General features: G+C 42.1%; 1 protein-coding gene across 3 annotated transcripts in view; it reads right to left on the reverse strand.

Annotated features, from left to right (window-relative positions):
* The window catches only part of TENM2 (teneurin transmembrane protein 2), a 1,024,030-nt gene that overhangs the window by 193,467 nt on the left and 809,960 nt on the right, over positions 1-20,603 (reverse strand). For all 3 annotated transcript variants that reach the window (XM_037799530.1, XM_037799532.1, XM_037799531.1), the window contains 3 exons: positions 9,015-9,209; positions 2,577-2,777; positions 693-878 (listed from right to left, as the gene is read on the reverse strand). In XM_037799530.1, the coding sequence (XP_037655458.1) occupies positions 693-878; positions 2,577-2,777; positions 9,015-9,209 (582 nt within the window). The remainder of the gene's footprint in view (positions 1-692; positions 879-2,576; positions 2,778-9,014; positions 9,210-20,603) is intronic.

Genomic DNA, 20,603 nt, shown 5'->3' on the forward strand with positions numbered 1-20,603 from the left:
AAAAACCCAGAAGAAAACAAAACTTCAAAATTCTTATGTCTTAACAAAGAAAATTACCTTAAAAATATTCTTGGTTAAGAAGCTGATACAGACAGGTGGCTGAGTGAGAATGAAATGGGACTATAAGTTAAGACATTTAGTGGTGGAAGTGGTGACAAGGAGGGGCAGGGGCCAAAGATGAAGTTTTGGGACAGCAAGAAGATGCTCAAACCTATTACAGTGGTCCCCGGCTACCCAGAGAAACCCGGGAGCCCCGACTGCATCTAACCCGGTCTGAAGTTTACATTGTTTGCCAGCAAGCAGGGGATCCAGTGATCCAACCAGCTGGGAGTTGTATTTGTAAAGGTGAGGCTTGCAGAGCACAGTGATTTGGGGAGCTTGAGGCCTCCAGGTCCTGACAATTTCCCATGCGTGTGCATTTCTCCCTCCCTAAGATCAGTAGTTCAGATGGGTTCTCTGATCTGGTCAGGTCTCCCAAACTGAATTCTGGAAAGAAGGGAAAGCCTTTTCCAATCAAGGACCTTGCTTTTCCTTCCCTATCCCCTGGGAGATTTGGAGAGGCAGCAGGAGTGTTGGAGAGCACTTGTGTCCCTGAAGGAACAGCCAGTTGCAATGCATGACCATCACTATCAATCTACAATTTATGAAAATAAAGCAATATGTGCCTGTTTCGGTGCCTGCCGTTTGCCTACCAATGGTGCAGTGTTCACCATTCCAGCCCTCTCGGCATTCACATTTCCCATCTTTACAGGTCCCGTGCTCAATGCAGCGGGGGTGGCACACGCGCTGGTCACAAGCTGCGCCTGTCCAGCCCTCTTCACAGCGGCAGGCTCCCCCGATGCAGACGCCGTGAGTGCCACAGTCTACTGAGCACACTTCTGGAAGAAAAACAATGATTACAGCTCAACCACCATAGCTGGTGTGAAACCCTCTGGAGCTGGACCAAGGACCCCAGTGGTTGTGTCATCTTTGGAGGCTTGTCTCTCTGCTGGCTGGGAATCTATTCATGCTTATTTTTTGTTTCATAGTGCAATGGTTCTCAGTGTGGTCCCTGGACCGGTAACATCAACCTCATCAGGGAACTTGTTAGAAATGCAAATTCTCAGGCTCTATTTGGACTTCCTGGGCTAGAAACTCTGGGAGTTGGGCTTAGTAATTTGTTAGAACATGTCCTCCAGCTGATTTTGATACCCACTAGAGTGTGAGAATCACTGTGTTAGAGCTTGAGATGATCCCAGGGGTAGGTTAGACAGTGGCCATCCAGTTTGGCAAAGCCCATTGGGAGATACCCACCTGAATATATATCTTGTGGATCTCGGTTGCCTGGCCAGCTGGGATTTCCCCCCTTGGAGAGTCTGAACTGACCAAAGGTGGAGACTCCACGGCTCCATCCCCAGCATGACCGCAGGCCCACTGTGACCCTGACTAGCACCCTGGTGGCAATGCTGACCACTGTATTTGTGCTGCCTTTACACAGTCTCTTTCTCAAAGGAGCTCAAAGTCTTTTGTGGCTGGGGAGGAGACAGACAGACAGATATTCACTCTCTGGCGTTCCAGACCTCTCACTCGAGGACAAGCATGTGCCAGACATCCATCCTTCCAACAGTCCACTGAGGGAGGCATGGTCTATCATGCCAGGGGAGGGAAAACCAGAGCAGGAGGAGCAATGACTCACTCGAAGTTACACAGCCTGTCTGTGGCACAACTGGGACTTCCATCTAGGACCCACCCTCCATCGTCTTCAGAGATCTGCCTGGGCCACGGGCATCAGAGGTGAAGCCTGAGTCGAGCGGGCTGAGAAGACATCCCAGAATAGCCCATTTTATCTGAGTCTAATTTTTTTTTTCTTTTTGTAATGAAATATTCATTTTTCTCCCATTGTAGACAAAGCTTCACATATATTCCCTCCCTGATTGCCATGGCAATCTGACAGCTGTCTCACTACCCAGAGGAAGGGGGCGGAATGATGATGGTTTGCTTGGATAGGCACTTGTCAGTGTGAACGGAACCATTCTCAGAAAGGTTGGGACGGGCTTGAACTGCTGAACCGTTCTGTTTTAAGGTCACTTGGGAGGTAAGAAACATACTCTTAATTTTAGGAAAATAAAATATACAGCACAACTTCATTATTTTCCTGTCACTGGAGTATCGCGGAGCTTTATAACATGTTCACACAGCACCCCGAGGGAACCTCTTTTCTGTTTTATAGGATGTTCTATTCCGTTTGTCTGGACTGAATTGTTCTGTTTTGTTTTTTGGTACCTTTAGGGAGTGTACATAAGGAAACCTATAATGCAAACGGAAGCATACCTCCTGGGCCCTCATCCATTTGCGTTGATGGAACCAACGAGGCACAAGAACCCACACACTTTCATTGTTTTTGTTTTTGTTTTTCTTCCTCAAAGAACACAGACTTCTTGACTGGGGAGAAGAGAGTAAGAAAAGCACTGTGTAATTGATGAAAGTCCCCTTATTCTGAGCTAGGTGTGAAGAGAAGATCCCCATTCATCTGGGCTCACGGAAGGAATCCAGGGCATGAGTGTTGGGAAAAGCGAGGAGAAAACCTCTTGGCTTACCAATGGAGCAGTCGGGACCCATCCAGTTGGGATCGCAGCTGCAGAGGCCCGTGTCGGGGAGGTACGTGCCATGCCCACTGCACTGGTCTGGGCACTGGACCCTTGCCAGCTCACAGTTTAGGCCACCCCAGCCAGCACTGCAGAGACATTCTCCATTCACACAGACCCCATGGCTGGAGCAGGTGGGATCCAAACAATCAACTGAAAGAGACAAAGATGAAAAGTATCGTCACTCACGGGGCATGGGCTACGGGACACTGGCCTACTGCTGAATGGACCGGTGGTTCTCCAATTCCTATACCCTTGGAGCAAATGGAGCAGCCCAGAGAATACTTACTCATTCCTTGAAGTGCACCCATAAAGAGTGAAAGGCTTTTTATTTGTCAAAACACCAAATCTCAAACTTGGAGAGAATGCAAGAGAACAAAAAGGGACTTTTCAAGCAGAATTAGGAAGAATCAGATATAGAAGTGAGCCATTTAGCTTTGTACTTATAAATATCAGTGCCTTGATTGGACATATCAGAGCTTGTGAGACTGGAACATGGACACTTGTGATGTCCCTACATGTACTGCCAAACCCAATTACGTCTCACTGTAGGACAGAAAAGTAGAAAGACTCATACTAACTTCACTAATATGTGTCTTCAGAAAGTAACAAAAGATTTCTTGAAAAAACTAATGAAACTCATAAATGAGTCACTTTCCTAATTGAGTTTCACTTAGGCTAAGTCTAAAATTAGTTTTCGTTCTCTGAGCATACATCTACTGAAGGAGATAGTGTGCAGAGTTGATAGCAGAGGTGAAGTTGGATGTGGAAGTGATCTAGACAGGGTAAATTTCCTGCAGGTAATCATAAATGGACTGGATGGGTGAGCTTTGTTGGCCATGAGCATGACCTTCCACCAGACAGTCAATGGAAGGGATGAGTAAATGGGCAGATCCTGATCATTGTCACCTGCCTGTTTCATGGTCCGATTGCTTGGTCCTCTTAATAATCAAAGTGGATATACATCCAGTGGGCAATTGAAGATTTTTACTCTGGAACTGATCCAAAGTGAGAAGACTGAGCTGCAACAGTCCCATTCTTTTTTTTTTTTTTTTTTAATAGCACAAAACGAGTTTATTCTTTACCATTCACAAACAAACCAAAAAACATGCACCACAATAAAAATGGAAGAAATGAGTAGAAACAAAACAATGATGTACAAACTTGTATTCAATTTTAAGCCATTAATGTTTTGTCCTGATCTAAAAGTTAGTCCTTACCATTAGGACCCAATGTCATAATATTTGCAAGAGAGTAGACAGTCCTTTCATTTTATATCTAAATATAACTTCTATTACCATGATAGAAATTTATTCTAATACTTAATAATGTAAGAGAATATCACTTTCTGCTAAGAGACTGAAATAAATAGATACCTGCAAAAATTGCAAACATACATACTTTAGAAATCAACTTGATTTTAGCACTTGTGGGTAAAATAGCACTTGAAAAAATTAATTCATTTGGAATCAACTCTATTTTTCTCAGCAGCACTTATAGGCAAAAAGAAAAAAACACAAAGAAACAAAATCCAGAAATATGAAACCTTGTCTAGAAACACATGTTGTGAACCAAACAGAACATGCCCATGTACACTTGAACAGGCCCATTCTTGAAGACAGGAATTTTTGCATGAGAATGCAACCCCAAATCTTGGCCATCCATCCAGCCTAAGGGTTGGATAAATAGGGCTTTTTAGAGGAAGACCAGCTTCCTTAGGTATACCTAGGAACTTACACAATGGCATTTGGAGAGAAGGGCTTTGCAGAACTTGGAGATTCTATGGGGAATAATGTGCTTATAGAGGGCTCATATCATGGTTGAGGACAAGAGAAATGTGGAGATCTCATCACCATATGTGACTAAGACATACATTTCCCCCATTTTAACAGCTCTGCAGTCAGGCTTGTTGGTTTGGATTAAAGCATTTGCTTTAGCCTTCATCTGGAGGTACAGCTGGTCTGAGACCACTTTAAATTCCTTTTTAGAGGTTTTTGGACTGCATTGAGAGTATAATTCAGTTCCTCTTGCATATGTGTGCCATCTTGTGGTTCAGATTCTCAGAGAAGACTTTGTTTCTCTGCTGTGCCCAATGTCAGGATTGAACTGTGAAAGGTTTTTGGTCTTTCAGTAGTTCACCATTACACTAAAGTGGTTCCCCCTTGGGGTCCCAGCTTTTTGTGATGTTTCCCAGTACACTCCCTATATTGGTTTGTTTATTTTTAATTTTCTTTCTCTTTATGGTACAGAAAATGATAGTGTTTTAAAGTTGATGAAAAATGATATCATTTAGATTATACATGCCACAAACTATTTTGTCCTGGGGGACATCAGACTTGAGGAACTTGGATGCATTAGAAATCACAATACTATATGAAGCATCCAAAAAGCACACCTCTCTTGAGATAAAAATAAGACTTTTCAGTGTTAAGAGATGATTCTCAGGATTTCACTTGGATATTCTCAGGAAGGTATTACTTATGGAGATCAGTTGAAAACTCAGCCACTGGGAAACAGAAGCTGCCAATGATATTTTGAAATCAGGAAAACACTGCCAGAAAGGCAAATTTTGTTAATTTATTATCAGTTGGAGATGTTTATGATGATGTTACTTGGCTTGGTTAAAATAACATTTATTGTTGAATTATCTTGGGAATATAACTCCTGATAATAGAAACCCTTTCTGGTACCTTTAAATTTGTCCATTTAGGATGGTGAAGCACATCTGCATGTAAATTTGAACTGAAAGGTACAAAGACATAGAAGATACTTACAAAGAGGCTGTGCAATATCTTCAGTGTGTCATGCCTTGCTCAGTGAAAGGAAAGTAGTATATGCTCAATACACAGTGCTGTAAATGAATGAAAGACTGAGACTTTGTTACGAGCATGTGCCATTAGTGGGGCAAACTCTCATGATTGAAGGACTGACAAAGGGGAATGGTGCTATCAATTTTTTTTTTTTTTTTTTTTTTTTTGCTTTTGGAAACAATGCTGTGCAATTTGGAATCTGCAATATGTGAACTAAGTCATTCAGAATCAATCATGCTCATATTCTTCTAATAAAAGAAAATCTTGAAAAAAAGTTCTAGTTTTTTACTCTGTCCTCATTTCTAATATAGCAAAATCAAAATATATACAAAACTATTTTGCATACTATGTAACTCAAAAATTACTCTTGATCTATAATTAGCCATTTAAAATGTTTGGTGAGGTGCCAACAGCCAGTAGCTTTCAAAAATATATCATAATCATTTTCTTAAGAGGATGAAATAATAAAAAGCAATGCACAAAAAACACGAAAATGCCATTTTTCTTCCAGATAAATTAGCTCTCTCTTCTCTATCCTGAATTATGATATGAAGGAAGGAGGAAAATCCACAGAGATTTATTAGCCCAGTACTAGAATGCCATCAAAAGAACCATTTATTGTATCTAGAAATATGAGCTATCCTTTTCTCTGGTCAGTGGTACCAGTAAATAAGCCCTCAGTACCATATAATTACAGCAGCTGATGGAATAACTACATTCAGACTTTCCGAGGAGCAGTTTCACTACGAATTTTAAATTTGGTCCGAATTTCCTAATATGGTCTTGTGGCCACCTCCTTAGAGTCTTTAGCAGGCAAGAGGGACAGTGACATTTTATGAAACTTCATAAATAGAAACGGTGTTATACTTAAAAAGGGGACAGTGGCCTTTACCAGCCAAGTCTCACATGCCTCACAACACCAGCCCCCTGGCAGCTAAAATCATTAGAACTCATTTAATCCTGGGCCCTCGGTAGGTTTGACAAAAAAGGGTTGTGAATGCAATTTCTATCCCTAAGGATAAAAAAGGAGGTCAAGGAGTTTTACAAACAATATGTACTATAACCCCCCAAAGAACCATGAATTACATTTATGAAGTTAAATGTCATTGAAAAATGACTCAAACATGAAACTGACATGAAAACATGGCTGACTTAAACTAATATGTCAATTCCTCTCTCATCACCTCCTCACTCCTCCAGATATCATGGAGTGAAACCTCACAAATAAGTCCTTTCATTTTCTTATGCAAATTTTTTAATAGTACAATGAGGTTTATGCAGCAAAACAGAGGATGGCAACTATTGATTTTGTTGCCATGGTCATTTCAGGTAACTTGTTGGAAAGTTACAACTATGATGAATATCAGAAATCAAAAAACTAAATGGAAGACAAACTGCTGATCCAGACATTTTGATTCCATTTCCTATTTTAAAAACAGCATATGAATCACCTCAGTTCATTCTTTTGGGGTAACAAATCAATAGAGGAGATTTCACCCTTTCATAATGATCCATGTAGCTTACTTGTTTTGTTGGATGGTTAATTCTTTCTGAAAATTTAAGTAAGACTGGTTGGGATATTAAAAGAGTTGGGAAACCACTTGAAATTCCACTCATACTGATATGCATGATCTTTACTGGAGGGAAAAGCATTCTAAGACTGGCAATGTCATTACTTTAGTGCTTTCCTCTTGCCAAATGATGTATGCAAAAGGTCGTTTTAACCTTCCTTGTCATATTATTGGCCTATCCCATGTTTTCAGCAAATGTAGCTTTGTCTCCTGCAATCTATTTATCTTTAAGAACTTTAACCTTTCAAGAAGGGTTATTAAATCAGTACTTCCTCCATCCAAACTCCCAATTTGGTTTCATGATGCAGATGTGGGGAGCATACCTTTTATAATAGAGAAAAATATATAGAGAGTTGAGTAAGTGAAGATCTTGGGGTCAGACTTCTGGACCCCATTAAGGGCATTACCACTGATAACACTGAAAAATCTTAGAAGAATAATGTCATGGAAGCTGACTCTTTGTAGCCATAGTTCTAAAAACCATGAAACGGGAAATTTCACAAGGGAAGCATATGTGTGTATCTAAAGATAAGCCACTGTCATTATTTTGTGGTGAGGGCTATAATGATTCATTATTTTGTATTGAGCTCTGGAGATCCATAAGTTAATGGGATGGGAGAAAGGATCCACTAGTATCTACTGTCCAATATAAAACCTGAAGTCTCTCCTCAATCAGCAGGAAGGACCCAGTCTGCTGTCAGCTTGGCCATGAAAAGCCGAGAGAAAATGCTGGCATGTGGTTCCCAGTGGGCTCTTTTGTATGCTATCTCGCACAGAGCAGGCGGTGGGATCTCCTTTTAACCTTAGATTACTGGGTTAGTTGACACTTCTTTCTCTACTGGGAACATGGGTGGGGAAAGGGCTATTGAGTGCACAGGGGCATCTCACTCGGACTTAGGGGAAAGGAGAGTAGCTGAAAGACAACGACAGGGCCAACTCAAAGGTTGAGGTTGAGGAATGGGTAATGGAGAAGGCCTAGGTTCTTACTTTCCTATCAGCTGTGGTTGATTCTTAACATGGTGAGAAGTGATAGACGGACAACTAGAGACCATATTCTGGAAGGGGAAGGTTGACAGGCAGCTTGGCTGAGTTCTCCTTGCCCTACACATACCACAATTTAGTCCCTTGGTATCAAATGACTCTTCTGAAAGAACTAACCAGAGTAATTGGGACTAGTCAGAGTTGGTTTCTGAACACTTCGGACAGTTGCTCTTCCTCCCTGTTCTTCCCCTCCATCCTTCTCCCCTGATCTCTGAGTTGACTTCTGGCCATATTTTGACAAGTTGGATTTAGTTTATTAAGTCCCTTGATTTTTTTCCCTTGGGTTAGAGGCCACATGTTATGGCACCCATGTGCCATAGTGAGCTCTTCAGTGTTTATCCAATCCCAGGCCTCTTACTGCTCACCGCTCTCCTCCAATTCTGATTGTAGGTAACCAGGATAATTTGCTCTGCCTGTTGTCTCCAAATAAAATGGATACATATTGTCTTTCCAGCCTACCTGCCCTCTATTGATATCATTATTATTATTAATGCTGAAATATTTACACAGACATCTATGGGTCTTAGAGGTTAGAGAGTCTTGTTCATTTTCTCTGGATAGATTTAACAATTCCCAATTCAGAGGGCTATCAGTAAAGTAGAAAAAAGCAGGGAGGAAAATAGGGAGAAGAGGAAAAGAAAGAGAAGGAAGGGGAAGAGGAGAGCAAAAGAGAAGACGGAAAGATAAACAAAGGCAGAGAAAGCAATGCAAAGGGGAAAGAGAAAAGGAACTAATTTCCATAAAGGAGAGTAGAACAAAACATTCCTTCCTCAACCATCTCCACGGGCCGTCTCTGTTCTACGACTTAAGAAACCCATCAAAGCAGAGGGGTTGGGACTTTTCTGTACAAACCACTGAAGTTTCTGGTGCAAAAGATGGACCCAGGGACTGGGCTCCTTAGCGAAGGCCGTGGTCTGCACCTGCCCCCCGCCCCCACCACTGCCCAGCCCGGGCCCGGAGGCACTCACCTTCCTCGCAGTGCTTGCCTTTGTAGCCAGCTGCGCAGACACAGTTCCCATCAATGCAGGAGCCGTGGCCCCCACAGGAAGGATCGATGCACTGATTCAGGGGCACGTCACACTCCGCGCCTTTCCAGCCGCTGTAGCACTGGCACGTCCCTTTAGAGTATTGTCCGTTCCCGCTGCACAGGACGGGGCAGGCGGCTGCGAAAACCGACGACAGAGCACCAGGTCACAGGGGCCAGCGCCTGAGGGGCTGCGTCAGGCTAATGAAGCAGAGGTGCCTGGCGTTTCACAAACCACGAGAACAACGGTAAAAATGCACTAACGGCAGCAGCAGCAGCTACCACCAATTTAATGCCTATTATGTGCCAACATGGTGCTGAATGCTTTATGAGCAGTTTATTATTTAATCAACACCATCACCTTGTGAAGTTCACGCTAGAATCATCAGCTCCATTTTACAATTGGAGCTCGTACTAGTGAAGTTACTTGCCCCAAGTCTATAGCTCACAAGAGGGGAAGTCCAATTGTAAATCAGGTTGGTCCGAATCTAAAACTATGTCTTTAACTAAATTACCTTGACTCCCTTATTCTCATCATCGCTGTTTGTTATTGGTGATTAGAATCCATTCTGATTATTTTACCCTTGGGATTAGTTCACTCCTATTCCTAAATTTATATCCATTAAGAAGGAAGGGCAAGTGTAGGCTGAAGACACGAAATCGCTAACAATTCATGTTTCAGCTGGGACCCTCTTGCACACATTGATGGGGAGAAGGCTGAAAATAGTGGGGCTCGTGGAGTGTGACACTGCCTCTAGCTTTCACCCGTTTGGCTTTAATTCCCTCATTTTAGGATTATAGTGGTCAGCTCCAAGTTTTGGACTTTTCATTTCAGCATCAGTTTGTACAGAAGCTAAATTTCAAATCTATGCCAGCCAAGTTCCTAATTTGGAGCCTAAACTGGGGCTGCTGCACCAGGAGTACCAAGACCTTCAGAAATGACCAATGTAGATGTTCCAGTGACTCCTGGTATTCATAGTGATTTGGAGGGTACAGGTTTCGAGAATTCTACATGCACATGTACATGTACAATACAAGGGATCTTCCCATGCCATGAAACTATTGTATACCTAATCATATCACACTCTTATCAATTGCCCCCCCCTTTAACAATCCCCATTTGTTGTCATGTTCCTGTCTTTTTTTTTTTTGTATTTTTTTGTGTGTTTTATTGTTCAATAGTAATCTTTTTTTTTTAAATCATCATTTTATTGAGATATATTCATATACCATGCAGTCATACAAAACAAATCGTACTTTCGATTGTTTACAGTACCATTACATAGTTGTACATTCATCACCTAAATCAATCCCTGACACCTTCATTAGCACAAACACAAAAATAACAAGATTAATAATTAGAGTGAAAAAGAGCAATTGAAGTAAAAAAGAACACTGGGTACCTTTGTCTGTTTGTTCCTTCCCCTATTTTTCTACTCATCCATCCATAAACTAGACAAAGTGGAGTGTGGTCCTTATGGCTTTCCCAATCCCATTGTCACCCCTCATAAGCTATATTTTTATACAACTGTCTTCGAGATTCATGGGTTCTGGGTTGTAGTTTGATAGTTTCAGGTATCCACCACCTGCTACCCCAATTCTTTAGAGCCTAAAAAGGGTTGTCTAAAGTGTGCGTAAGAGTGCCCACCAGAGTGACCTCTCGGCTCCTTTTGGAATCTCTCTGCCACTGAAGCTTATTTCATTTCCTTTCACATCCCCCTTTTGGTCAAGAAGATGTTCTCCGTCCCACGATGCCGGGTCTACATTCCTCCCCGGGAGTCATATTCTACGTTGCCAGGGAGATTCACTCCCCTGGGTGTCTGATCCCACGTAGGGGGGAGGGCAGTGATTTCACCTTTCAAGTTGGCTTAGCCAGAGAGAGAGGGCCACATCTGAGCAATCCTGTCTTTTTTATAGTAATTAATTGTCCTTTTGTGAATGTTTCATTTCCCAAATATATAGTAAGCTTTTCCAGGATAAGAACTAGTATTATCATGGTTGATTTCCTGCTGGTGCCATGTTCATCAGTGCTGGCTTAAGTGAATATTTCTCCTATGCTCCTGGTATTCCTGGATTCCAAGTGGTGGGGTTACGAATAAGCACTAAGTGGCCATTTTTGCAAAACATGGAAAGAACTATTTCTGGAATGAACTTCACATTGCATACACAATGGTTTTTTTTTAATGAGAAAGTGCATGTTTTACCTTAATTGCAAACTGACCTGAAACAAAAATATCTCAACAGTTGAAGTATGGGCGAGCAGTATTTTCCCCCCAAATGCTTTATAATAGGATAGTTATGAAAAGTATTGGTTGCACACTTCCCGGTAGAATTCTTATCCTCACGAATCTACTGGAGGAGAAGAATGAATTTAAAAGGGAGGACATCAAAGCAGGATTGAATTTAGATCAGACTTTCTCCAAACATAGGGAGCATGTTTTTCATTTACACGATGCTTCAGAAGAGGGCTCTATACAGAGTTGCTACAGATGTTGTTGTCTAAGACTAGAGGAAAGAGCTTTGAAGCCAGGGTGCCAAAATTTAAACTAGGGACTGTGCAAATATGAACTAGCCTGAGAAACCATGGGCCTTCTCAAAGTTTTGAGAGGGCTTTGAAGACAAAGTAAGTTTGTTCCACATCAGTTCTTCATAAGATTCATGCTAAACTCTAGGTAAGGGATGGTTAAGTTTGTGAACATAAACTACCTCTCACTTCTGCACCTTTGCAGACATCGTTAATTGATCACAGCTTTCTGTCTCTGTGAGCCCTGAAATCTTTAATGCTGTGATTAAGCAGTCAGAGCCGGTATTCAAGAGAAAAACTCCTTGCCATTTCAGATATAGGTTAAAGTGAAGGTACCTCTTGGTGGGAATACTAGAATCAGCATAATTTCTTACTACACCCCCGCCCCCACACACTGAAATAATAAAATAGTGAAAAGGGTGGCTACACAATGTGCAGTCAGATGAGCTTCCATGGGCTGTTTCTGACCTGAAAGTTGTACACTGGATGAGCTGTTATGGATGGCAAAGAAAATTACATACATCAAATCACCACCATGGGTTCCTATTGCAACCCTCCTCCTTCCAAAAGGTGGGGAAGGGCAGAAAATTAGAAACCAATAACTATTGTTTTTGTTAATTGATAAAATCTAGTTAGGATTATTGGCTTTATTCATAAGCACTCTGTATCTTTTCTGTATAAACTCCAAGTGGTGAAAAAATAGGATTGACCAGAAGGTAAGAATGGATTTTATTTAAAACTAGGTGCCTGGGAAATCAAATTTAAAATGTGACCTACTTAAATTACTCATGGGAAGAAAAAAAAAGGAAAATAGTCGGGTCAGAGAGTTCTCCACAGGCTAAATGCAGCCTTCCTTCAATATGTTTGCTGTATGCTCACTGGGAGTGTGGTAAAAAATGCAAAACAGTCTGATGGTCTCCAGAAAGCAGGACAGTCAGTGGATTAGTTGATGGCACATTAAAAAGAGGAAGGCTGGTAATTAGAGGAGTGAAGCTTTCTTCTAATCCATTTGGTATCTGGGCAAAAAGAGTGCAAGAAATGCCACAGAAGTTCCCACCAGTGATCACTGGGTGGATCTGTGCTGAGAGCACTTTCCCTCCGGGCTGGTGGATTCATTCTCAGTCATAACTCAACCCAGAGAGAAAATGGCAATATGTGACGCTCAGCCTGATCCTGAACCAAGAGGCCAGATGTGAAGTGGGGCTCTTTAGAATTTTTATTTATTTATATTTTATTCTATCATTAAATCTATATAGTCTTTTTGTTTTTGTTTTTTTGTGACAGGTTGTAGGAAAACCAACTCTGTCCCCACTCCCTGCCCAAGAAATAGTACAGAGTAAAAGGGGAAAAGCAAAGGATTTGGTGCCAGAGAGACTTGGGTTCAAAAGCTGGCCCTGTCATATGCCAGCTGTGGGATGTTGGGAAGATTACTGAACTTCTCTGAGATCCAATTTCCCTGTCAAAATAGGGGGTAATTACAATTGTCTCTTGGAGTTGTTGAGAGGATTAAGTGATATAACATGAAAGGTCTCAAAGCAGTAGCAGCCGCCTACTAGGCAATTAACAGATGTTCCCTCATGAAATTTCAAACTGAACCTCCAATCTGACTACAAGGATTAGTAAAATTTGAAATGCAGTAAGTCTCAAACACACATACACCCCACCACCACCACCACCACCACCTCTAACTCCACCAGAAGAGTTTCAAGATGATTCTAATCTAACAAGCTCGTCTATTTTTCCTCCCCAGTCTTTCCTGTTGGTGAGTGGGAGGTGGTCAGGAATCACATGCAGAGTGTTTTATGGCCCTGTGTCTGTGTGTGTGTCTGTGTGTGTGTCCTCTTCCTAAGGCATACAGGAACAGAACACTGAGCTTTCAAGCTCCTACTGAAAATTAATTAAAATGTTTGTACAAAGTGACTATTCCTGTTTTACTAAATCTAGTAAATGGAAGCTCTAAGACTCATGCAGAAGAAAAATAAGTTACCACTGCCACTAACGACTGACAAGTTAACAGGCTGATGACAAAAAAATGACACAATTTAGATTCACCTAAATGGTATAAAGCTCATTTTAATGATCAAGCTGGATATTTTTTCCCCTGAAGTTCTCTGTAAGGGATGAGATGAATCATCAGTGTTATTTTACTCTAGGGAAGTCAAAGGACAAGCCACCTGTGTTTGCTATTTTAAGTAAAATAAGTTCTGTCCACTTGGAGCTTGCATAGAGAGAATGTCTAGAGAAAGGTTAGAAGTCATTGGAGGCTCACTCATAAAAGCAGAAGGAAATCATTTGTGAGCTAGACTAGAAGAGCAGAGGGGAATTTCAAATAATATAGCTTTTAAAAATGGTTTCAAATCTCATTTTAAAACCCCACATTTGAGAACACTTGAATTTTGTACCCAAGGTAAATTGTTGAAATGACACTAACAGCTGGTTGCTTTACATCCCAGTTAGTCAATAAAGACTGATTAATAACCTAATATGTGCTAGTAGCTGGGTTAGGTGGTAGGGAAAAAGTAATGGAGAAAAGAAGATGCCTAAGCAAGTGAGGATGTAATATTTGCTTCATGGAGGTAAGGGGAAAAAAGTTCAGCATTCTTGAAACCAACACTGGCACCCCATTGTCTTTCTAGGCCGTGGACTTAGCTCAGTGCTGAGCTAAACAATAATGGGAAATGCTAGCTTCACTTGTAGATCCTGCAATTGGCAATCCATTTGGGAGAGAGTTAAGTTTGAACCCTACTGCACGTTTTACTCAAAAATAAATTCTATACAGATTAAAGATCTAAATAGGAAAAAAAAAACTATAAAAGTATTAGAAGAAAATATGGAAGACTAATTTTACTTTCTTGGCTATGCAAGTAAGACAAATTTCAAAAACTGTGAAGGAAAAGAGGAAGATCAGATTTGATTATATAAAGTTTAAATCTACATGGCAAAGGATAGCCTAAATAAAATTAAGAAAGAAGACACAGGGAGGAAATATTTTTAGCACATATCACAGAATTAGGTTTCCTATCTGTAATCAACAAAGAGCTCTTAGAAATCTATACAAAGAGACAAAGAAATGGAAACCTGAGTAAAAGACATAAAAAGAAATAATATAAACTGCCAAAAATAGTTATGAAAAGGTAATTCACTTACAGTTAAATAAGAATAGGCAAACAAGATGAGAAATAATTCTTAGTTTATCAGATTGGAAAAATTAAAAAAGATTGACGACACCCAGTGTGCCATGATGGGAAATGGGCTGTTTCACACACTGTTGGTTGGAGTAGAGATCCAAATGGGCTTTAGGAGGATAATCTGTCAGTACCCGGAGAGCTTCCTGGCTCACTGTGCCCACCCAGGAAGCATTTGGTCTTCTGGGCACCTCAATCTTCCCTGCCTGTTCAGTGGGCAAGACAATGAGGATCATCACCCTTATAGGGATGATGAGTGAGGAAGCTGGAAAGCAGAACTAAGGAGCAATTACGAAAGTACAAATGCAAAGATTACCAGCCGTTGCGACCCCGATGATCACCTCGGATAGGAGCCTGCCCCCTCCTCCTGCCCAGAACACGCAGTGGGGAGCAGGATCCCACATAATGCTCCTGGAGAGAGGGAACCAAGAGGCATTTTGACAGACAGGGTCAGAGCCCCGGCTCAGAGGGCCAAAGTTCAGATGCACCAACTTCCTCATTCCAGTCCTGTCAAATGGCACATTAATGAACAAGAAAGTGATTCGGGGAAGAATTTCCAGAAGGACAAAAAACTCATCAGGTGTGTCAAATCTCTGACATTCAGGAGCCATGTGGGGAAAGAAGCACACGCTGACTTAAGCATGAAAGTATGGATGCTTTAATTAATCCGGGGTGAATTTAATTGCTTTAGTTAAGTAGAAATCGGGTTAAAAATGATGCAGAGCATGCTGGGGTGTGTTAAAAACATGACATATGAGTTGGATGAATCGATAAATTAAAAGTGCACAGATGTTTTAATTAAACCCAGGGAAGTTAACGAAGATCGCAAGAGACTTTTAAGCCTATGATTAATTCAATTCATTTAAAATACCTGTAGAGATATGGGGATGCCTCCATTTTGAGAGTTATAAAAGTTCTCAATCGATAAGAACTTAAGCTGTTCTTAAAACAGTCCGTTTTTTTTTTATTTAGTGACTGAACAGCATTAATTACATAATGAATATTTAAATTCTTTGCAGCACACAGTAAGCTTTTCTGCAGCTCAAGTCCAGAATGAAACAGCTTTTCACTCTTACTGTGATTCAGTCATCGAGGGAAGTTTACAATCTGTGCCTGATTACCCACGAGCATGGAAGCTTCCTGAAGACACGAAGGGACCGTTTTGTTTACAGCTGTCTCTCCAGAAGGTAGAATGGTACCTGGCTTGGTGTAGGTTTATGATTTAGACAGTGTGAATTTCTCTCCTTTTCCCTTTGTTTTCATTGGCTGTGAGACCATGGACACTTTTTGCCTCGATTTATCTTTAAAATGGGGATAAGAATTCCAGAGTGCCTACCCATAGTGTTTTTAAGAGGATGAAATGAGATTATGCATGTAAAGTGCTTTGCACAGTGCCTGGGACATAGTAAGAAATTATTTGATATGATGATTATCATTTTTATTAGAAGAAAATTGTTTCAACTCATGGTCACACTGTAAAAAGACAAGGCAGGGTAAAGAACCTTCTTTCTTTGCATCCATCTCAGCTGATCTCCTTTCTGAAGACTGGTTTATTTCCCAATGTGGAAGGTTTTTCTAAAACTATGGTACTCCCTCAACTCTGTGCAGATCATATTTACAGCATATTTCCCAGGAGCAGGCACCTTCTAAGTCTGCTCTGCCACTTATCTGGTAGTTAAAGTGGGGGTAGGCTTAGTTGCAGAAGCAATTTGCCTTGGGGGCGGGATGGCTGGTTTAAGCACCCACCCCCCCCAAGTGATTTCTGTTTGGCAATGCAATAAGTGTGAGAAACATCATGAGTTGCCAAGGAGTGACGGTTGCGGACACTGAACCCTATGCAGTCACCAAAATTGCTCACTGCAACTTCAACATTGGGGCAGCAAGGCGGGCCCACACCCACCCAGCCAGCCATGGGGAGAGAAGGTAGAAAGTGATATTACTGCCTCTGAGCATAGTTCTCTCTGGACAGTCTTACCAGAGTCCAAGGGCAGTGTTCACAGAACGGCTGCTTCTCAAACTTGCATTTGCACCTGAATCACCTGGACAGATTCTGATTCAAGGGGTCTGGGGTAAGGCGGCCTGAGGGTTTAGATTTGTAACTAGCTCCCAGGTGAGGCCCTGTTGGCATCCCAGACCTACTGAATCAGAAAGTTCACGTGTTAACAAGCCCTCCAAGGCATTCTGATGTACTGGAGAGTGGGAACCACTGATCAAGTGACTGAGTGCAGTTCTAAAGCCATACCTGGACAAGCACCTTAACTTCTCTGAGCCTCAGTTTCCTCAGCTGTGAAATGGGGATGATAACAATGTATGTTGTGAAGACACAGTGAGATAATTTGTGAAAAACCCTCAACACAGTGCTGGCATATAGGAAGTTAGTCTACAATAAGTGGTAGTGATTCTTCCCATGCTATTTTATCAAGGATGTCTTTGCTAAGTGTACCACTTGGTCACTTTCTGCAAAGCATGTGCCATGTGCACTTTCTTCAAGCCTGCCTTCCTGGGTCTTTGATGTTAAGGAATTCCTGCACATTTCTTCAGGTCAGAGAAACAGGGGTGAGGTGAAATGGGGGGTGGTGGTGGAGGAGGTGGGATTCAGCCATCAAACTGCAGTGGGCTCTGGAATGGCTCCTGTGGGCAGCCGTCACGACCCCTGGCCTGTCTGCATTAAGGAAGATTGGGGGGTGGGTTGAGGTGCAGAGGAAGACAGGTGTGAAAGATGGCGGGTCTCAAGGAACAGCTAGGGGGCACCCATGATTGTCCCAGGAAGGACAGGTGGGAGCTGAGCTAGCAGCAGAAGGGGAACTGGCTTCTTTGCCAAGGAAGCTGTGAAGGAGGCATTGCTGGGGTGTTGGGGAAGGATTCCTCCACCAACAGGGAGGTGACTAAAGGGCTTGTCATCTCTCTCCTGCACACAGAGGCAGAAGCCTACCAAAGGGAACCACTAATGGGGAGATGGAAAGCAGATTACGAGGTGAGCCAGCCAGGAGAGTCAGGCAGCCTGATGTCTGCGGGACTTACGGCCTTTGAGAGAGGTCTCTGCCCTCAATTCTGGGGACTTTCCTGCCACATCTCTCTTGTGTGGCCACTAGGACCATGAGCTTTGGTGTCAGGCAGTCATGGCCTCAAAATCTAGCCCTGCCACATGATCTTGGGCAAGCAGTTTACTTTCTCTAGGTCTGTTTCTTTCTTCTGTAAAATAGGGATAATGATAATAATGATTTCAAAGGTATGATGTGAGGATTAATACTAGGTAACATTTACGGAGCATTTAATACATGTTAGGCACTTTCCACACACTTTATATGTATTTACTTTTTTAGTCCTCACAGCAACAAAATAGGTGGTATCGCTTTTGCCCCCATTTTACAGATGAGAAAGCCAAAGCTGGGAGAGGTTAAGTAATTTTCTAAAATAGATACACTTAACTAGAGAAGCATGGATTCAAACCCTATCAAATTCAAACTCTACAGCTTTCATTCTTAATGGCTTTTGTCTTCAGAGATAATGCATGTAACTGCTGAATACACGTTTCTTTTCTGTAAACTTGTTGTCTCTCCCTCTCTTCATTCCTCCTTTTTTTCCTCTCCCTCTCTCATTCCCTCCTTTCCTTCCTTCAAATTTGTGCCCTGAAGGCATCTGATTTATCATTGCATGACTAATCTGACAAATTAGAACCTCATTTTATGCCACTCACATTGGTTCTTACACATTATTTGGCAATGTTTTCATCTTTGTGAGTCTTGTTTGTCCACCAAATTCAAGTTACCAGATACTTAACATCCTCTATCCTGGGTATCAAGGTGGGTATAGGGAGGTACAAACTGGACTTCCAAGGATTTATGATCCATCAGGGTAACTGATGTAACTACCCAGCTGGAATTTGGCACAATATGAAGCAGAGTCTCCACCCTACACCAAGGTATTGCCAAGCCTATGTGTTTGCAGACAGGTAACTCGGTGGCCTGTGAGTGTGGCCTTCAAGGATGAGCAGCAGTTTGATAGGAAAAGTTGGGGTAGACGAGAACATTTTGGCCAGGTAAACAGTGTGGGTAAAGAGGAAGAAGCAGGACCACCACGCTTTGTGAGGGACAGGTAACTGGTGGGGCTGGAACTTTATGGTATAAGGAGATGGTGGAAAATGGTGGCATGCAAGTGGATTAGATCATGGAAGACCTTCAATTTCACTCTGAGAAATGTGTTCTCTATTGCAAAATGTGGTCCCTGACCACCTGCATCACAGTCCCCTGGAAGGCTTGTTAAACATGCACCTTCCTGAGCCACATGACAGTCCTATGGATTCAGAATTGGCTGGTGTGGGGGAGAAGCCTGGAAATATACATTTTAACCCTCTCTCCTCCCACTGCTCCCCCCCCCCCCCAGTTATACTCCTTCAAACCAAAGCTTGAAAACCACTGTGGGAGGCAACTGGGAGCCACTGAAGATGTTTGAGGAGAGTAGTGACATCCTCTTAAAGCTCTGGGAGAACTCTGGTGGTGGTGAGCAGGAGGTTGTATCACATAGAAGTTCATCAGGCAGAGGCTGGTGGCTGCCTGGACAGGGCAATGGCCATGAGGATGAAGAGAAAAAATGTGGCAGAGTATACTGGAGGTCGATGAAACAGGAGTTGGCAAATGATGGGATGAGCAAGGTGATGGAACATAACCTGGATGGAGAGTGGTTCAGAGCAGCAGTCTCCAAAGTCAGATGGATTTTGTTTCACATGCTGCTGTCTCTGCCACTCTCCACCTAGCAAACCCTAGTTTCCTCTCCTGAAAATCAGAGTTTGTTTGGCTCTGAACTCAGAATACTGAAGTGTGACCACCATATAAGTTGCCTCCAAAGCAAATATTCTCTGTGCCTCATATAAAGTTGACCATTCTCTTTGCTGATCTAGTGGTCAAGAGTCCAGGCCAGACTGCCTGGTTTGAACCCCAGTAAAACTGCTTACTAGCTGAGCGATCTCAAGCAAGTCACTTAACCTCTCTGTGCCTCATTTATCTCATATATAAAATGTGGTTGATAATCCTCTATAAAATAGGGCTATTGGCAATTTAAAGAGATAATTATGTAGATTAGTATAGTGCTCAGCATATAGCAGGAGCTCAGTAAATTCCAGCTTGATGATGCTGATGATGACAACTTGATTTCAGTGCCAGAATTTGGTCATTAAGGACCAGAGAATGGATACATTTTCCAAGGGACAGGAAAAAAATGGCAAGATCTCATTCTCTGTTTCAAGTCTCCAAAGAAGGTGGGTATGAGCTGAAACCAACCTTCAGAGAGAAGACTTTATGTTCTCCTGGTTGCGGCATTTCTGGACCTCCACTGACAGCTGTTTGGCAGCAGGAGTTGTCATTTCTAATAGCCATTAAACATGCATTATCTAACAGCTCAAGCTCTGGTGTGCTAAGTTTCTGCTGCAGGTTGGGGACTCAAGCTTAGCCCAAACAAGTCAGCTGAGGAGCCAACGTTGAAAGAGGAAAATCAGAAGCCTCAGATTTCTTCTTAATTGCAAGTCTGCTTTACAAAGCACCAAGAAAGTGTCTTAAGCAAATGGAAGACCTTCAAATAAAAGTGGAAGGGATAATAATTTTAAAAACCTCTAACCCACAGCAAAGAGCATTGCCATGCCAGGGAAACAACTACAACAACAAAGTAGCATAAAAAGTGACTCGACTAATCTGGAGTTTACTCTTATGCAAGCCCCAGCTAGATACTCCAAATGCCTACAGTATGCCAAGCCCTAACCAACAATAGTCCCCAAAATATTAAAAAATACCTAGGTCCCTATCTGAGACTCTATAAAAGTTTCACTTACTAG

Source organism: Choloepus didactylus, chromosome 11 (assembly GCF_015220235.1).
Source record: "Choloepus didactylus isolate mChoDid1 chromosome 11, mChoDid1.pri, whole genome shotgun sequence".
Taxonomy (NCBI): Eukaryota; Metazoa; Chordata; class Mammalia; order Pilosa; family Megalonychidae; genus Choloepus; species Choloepus didactylus.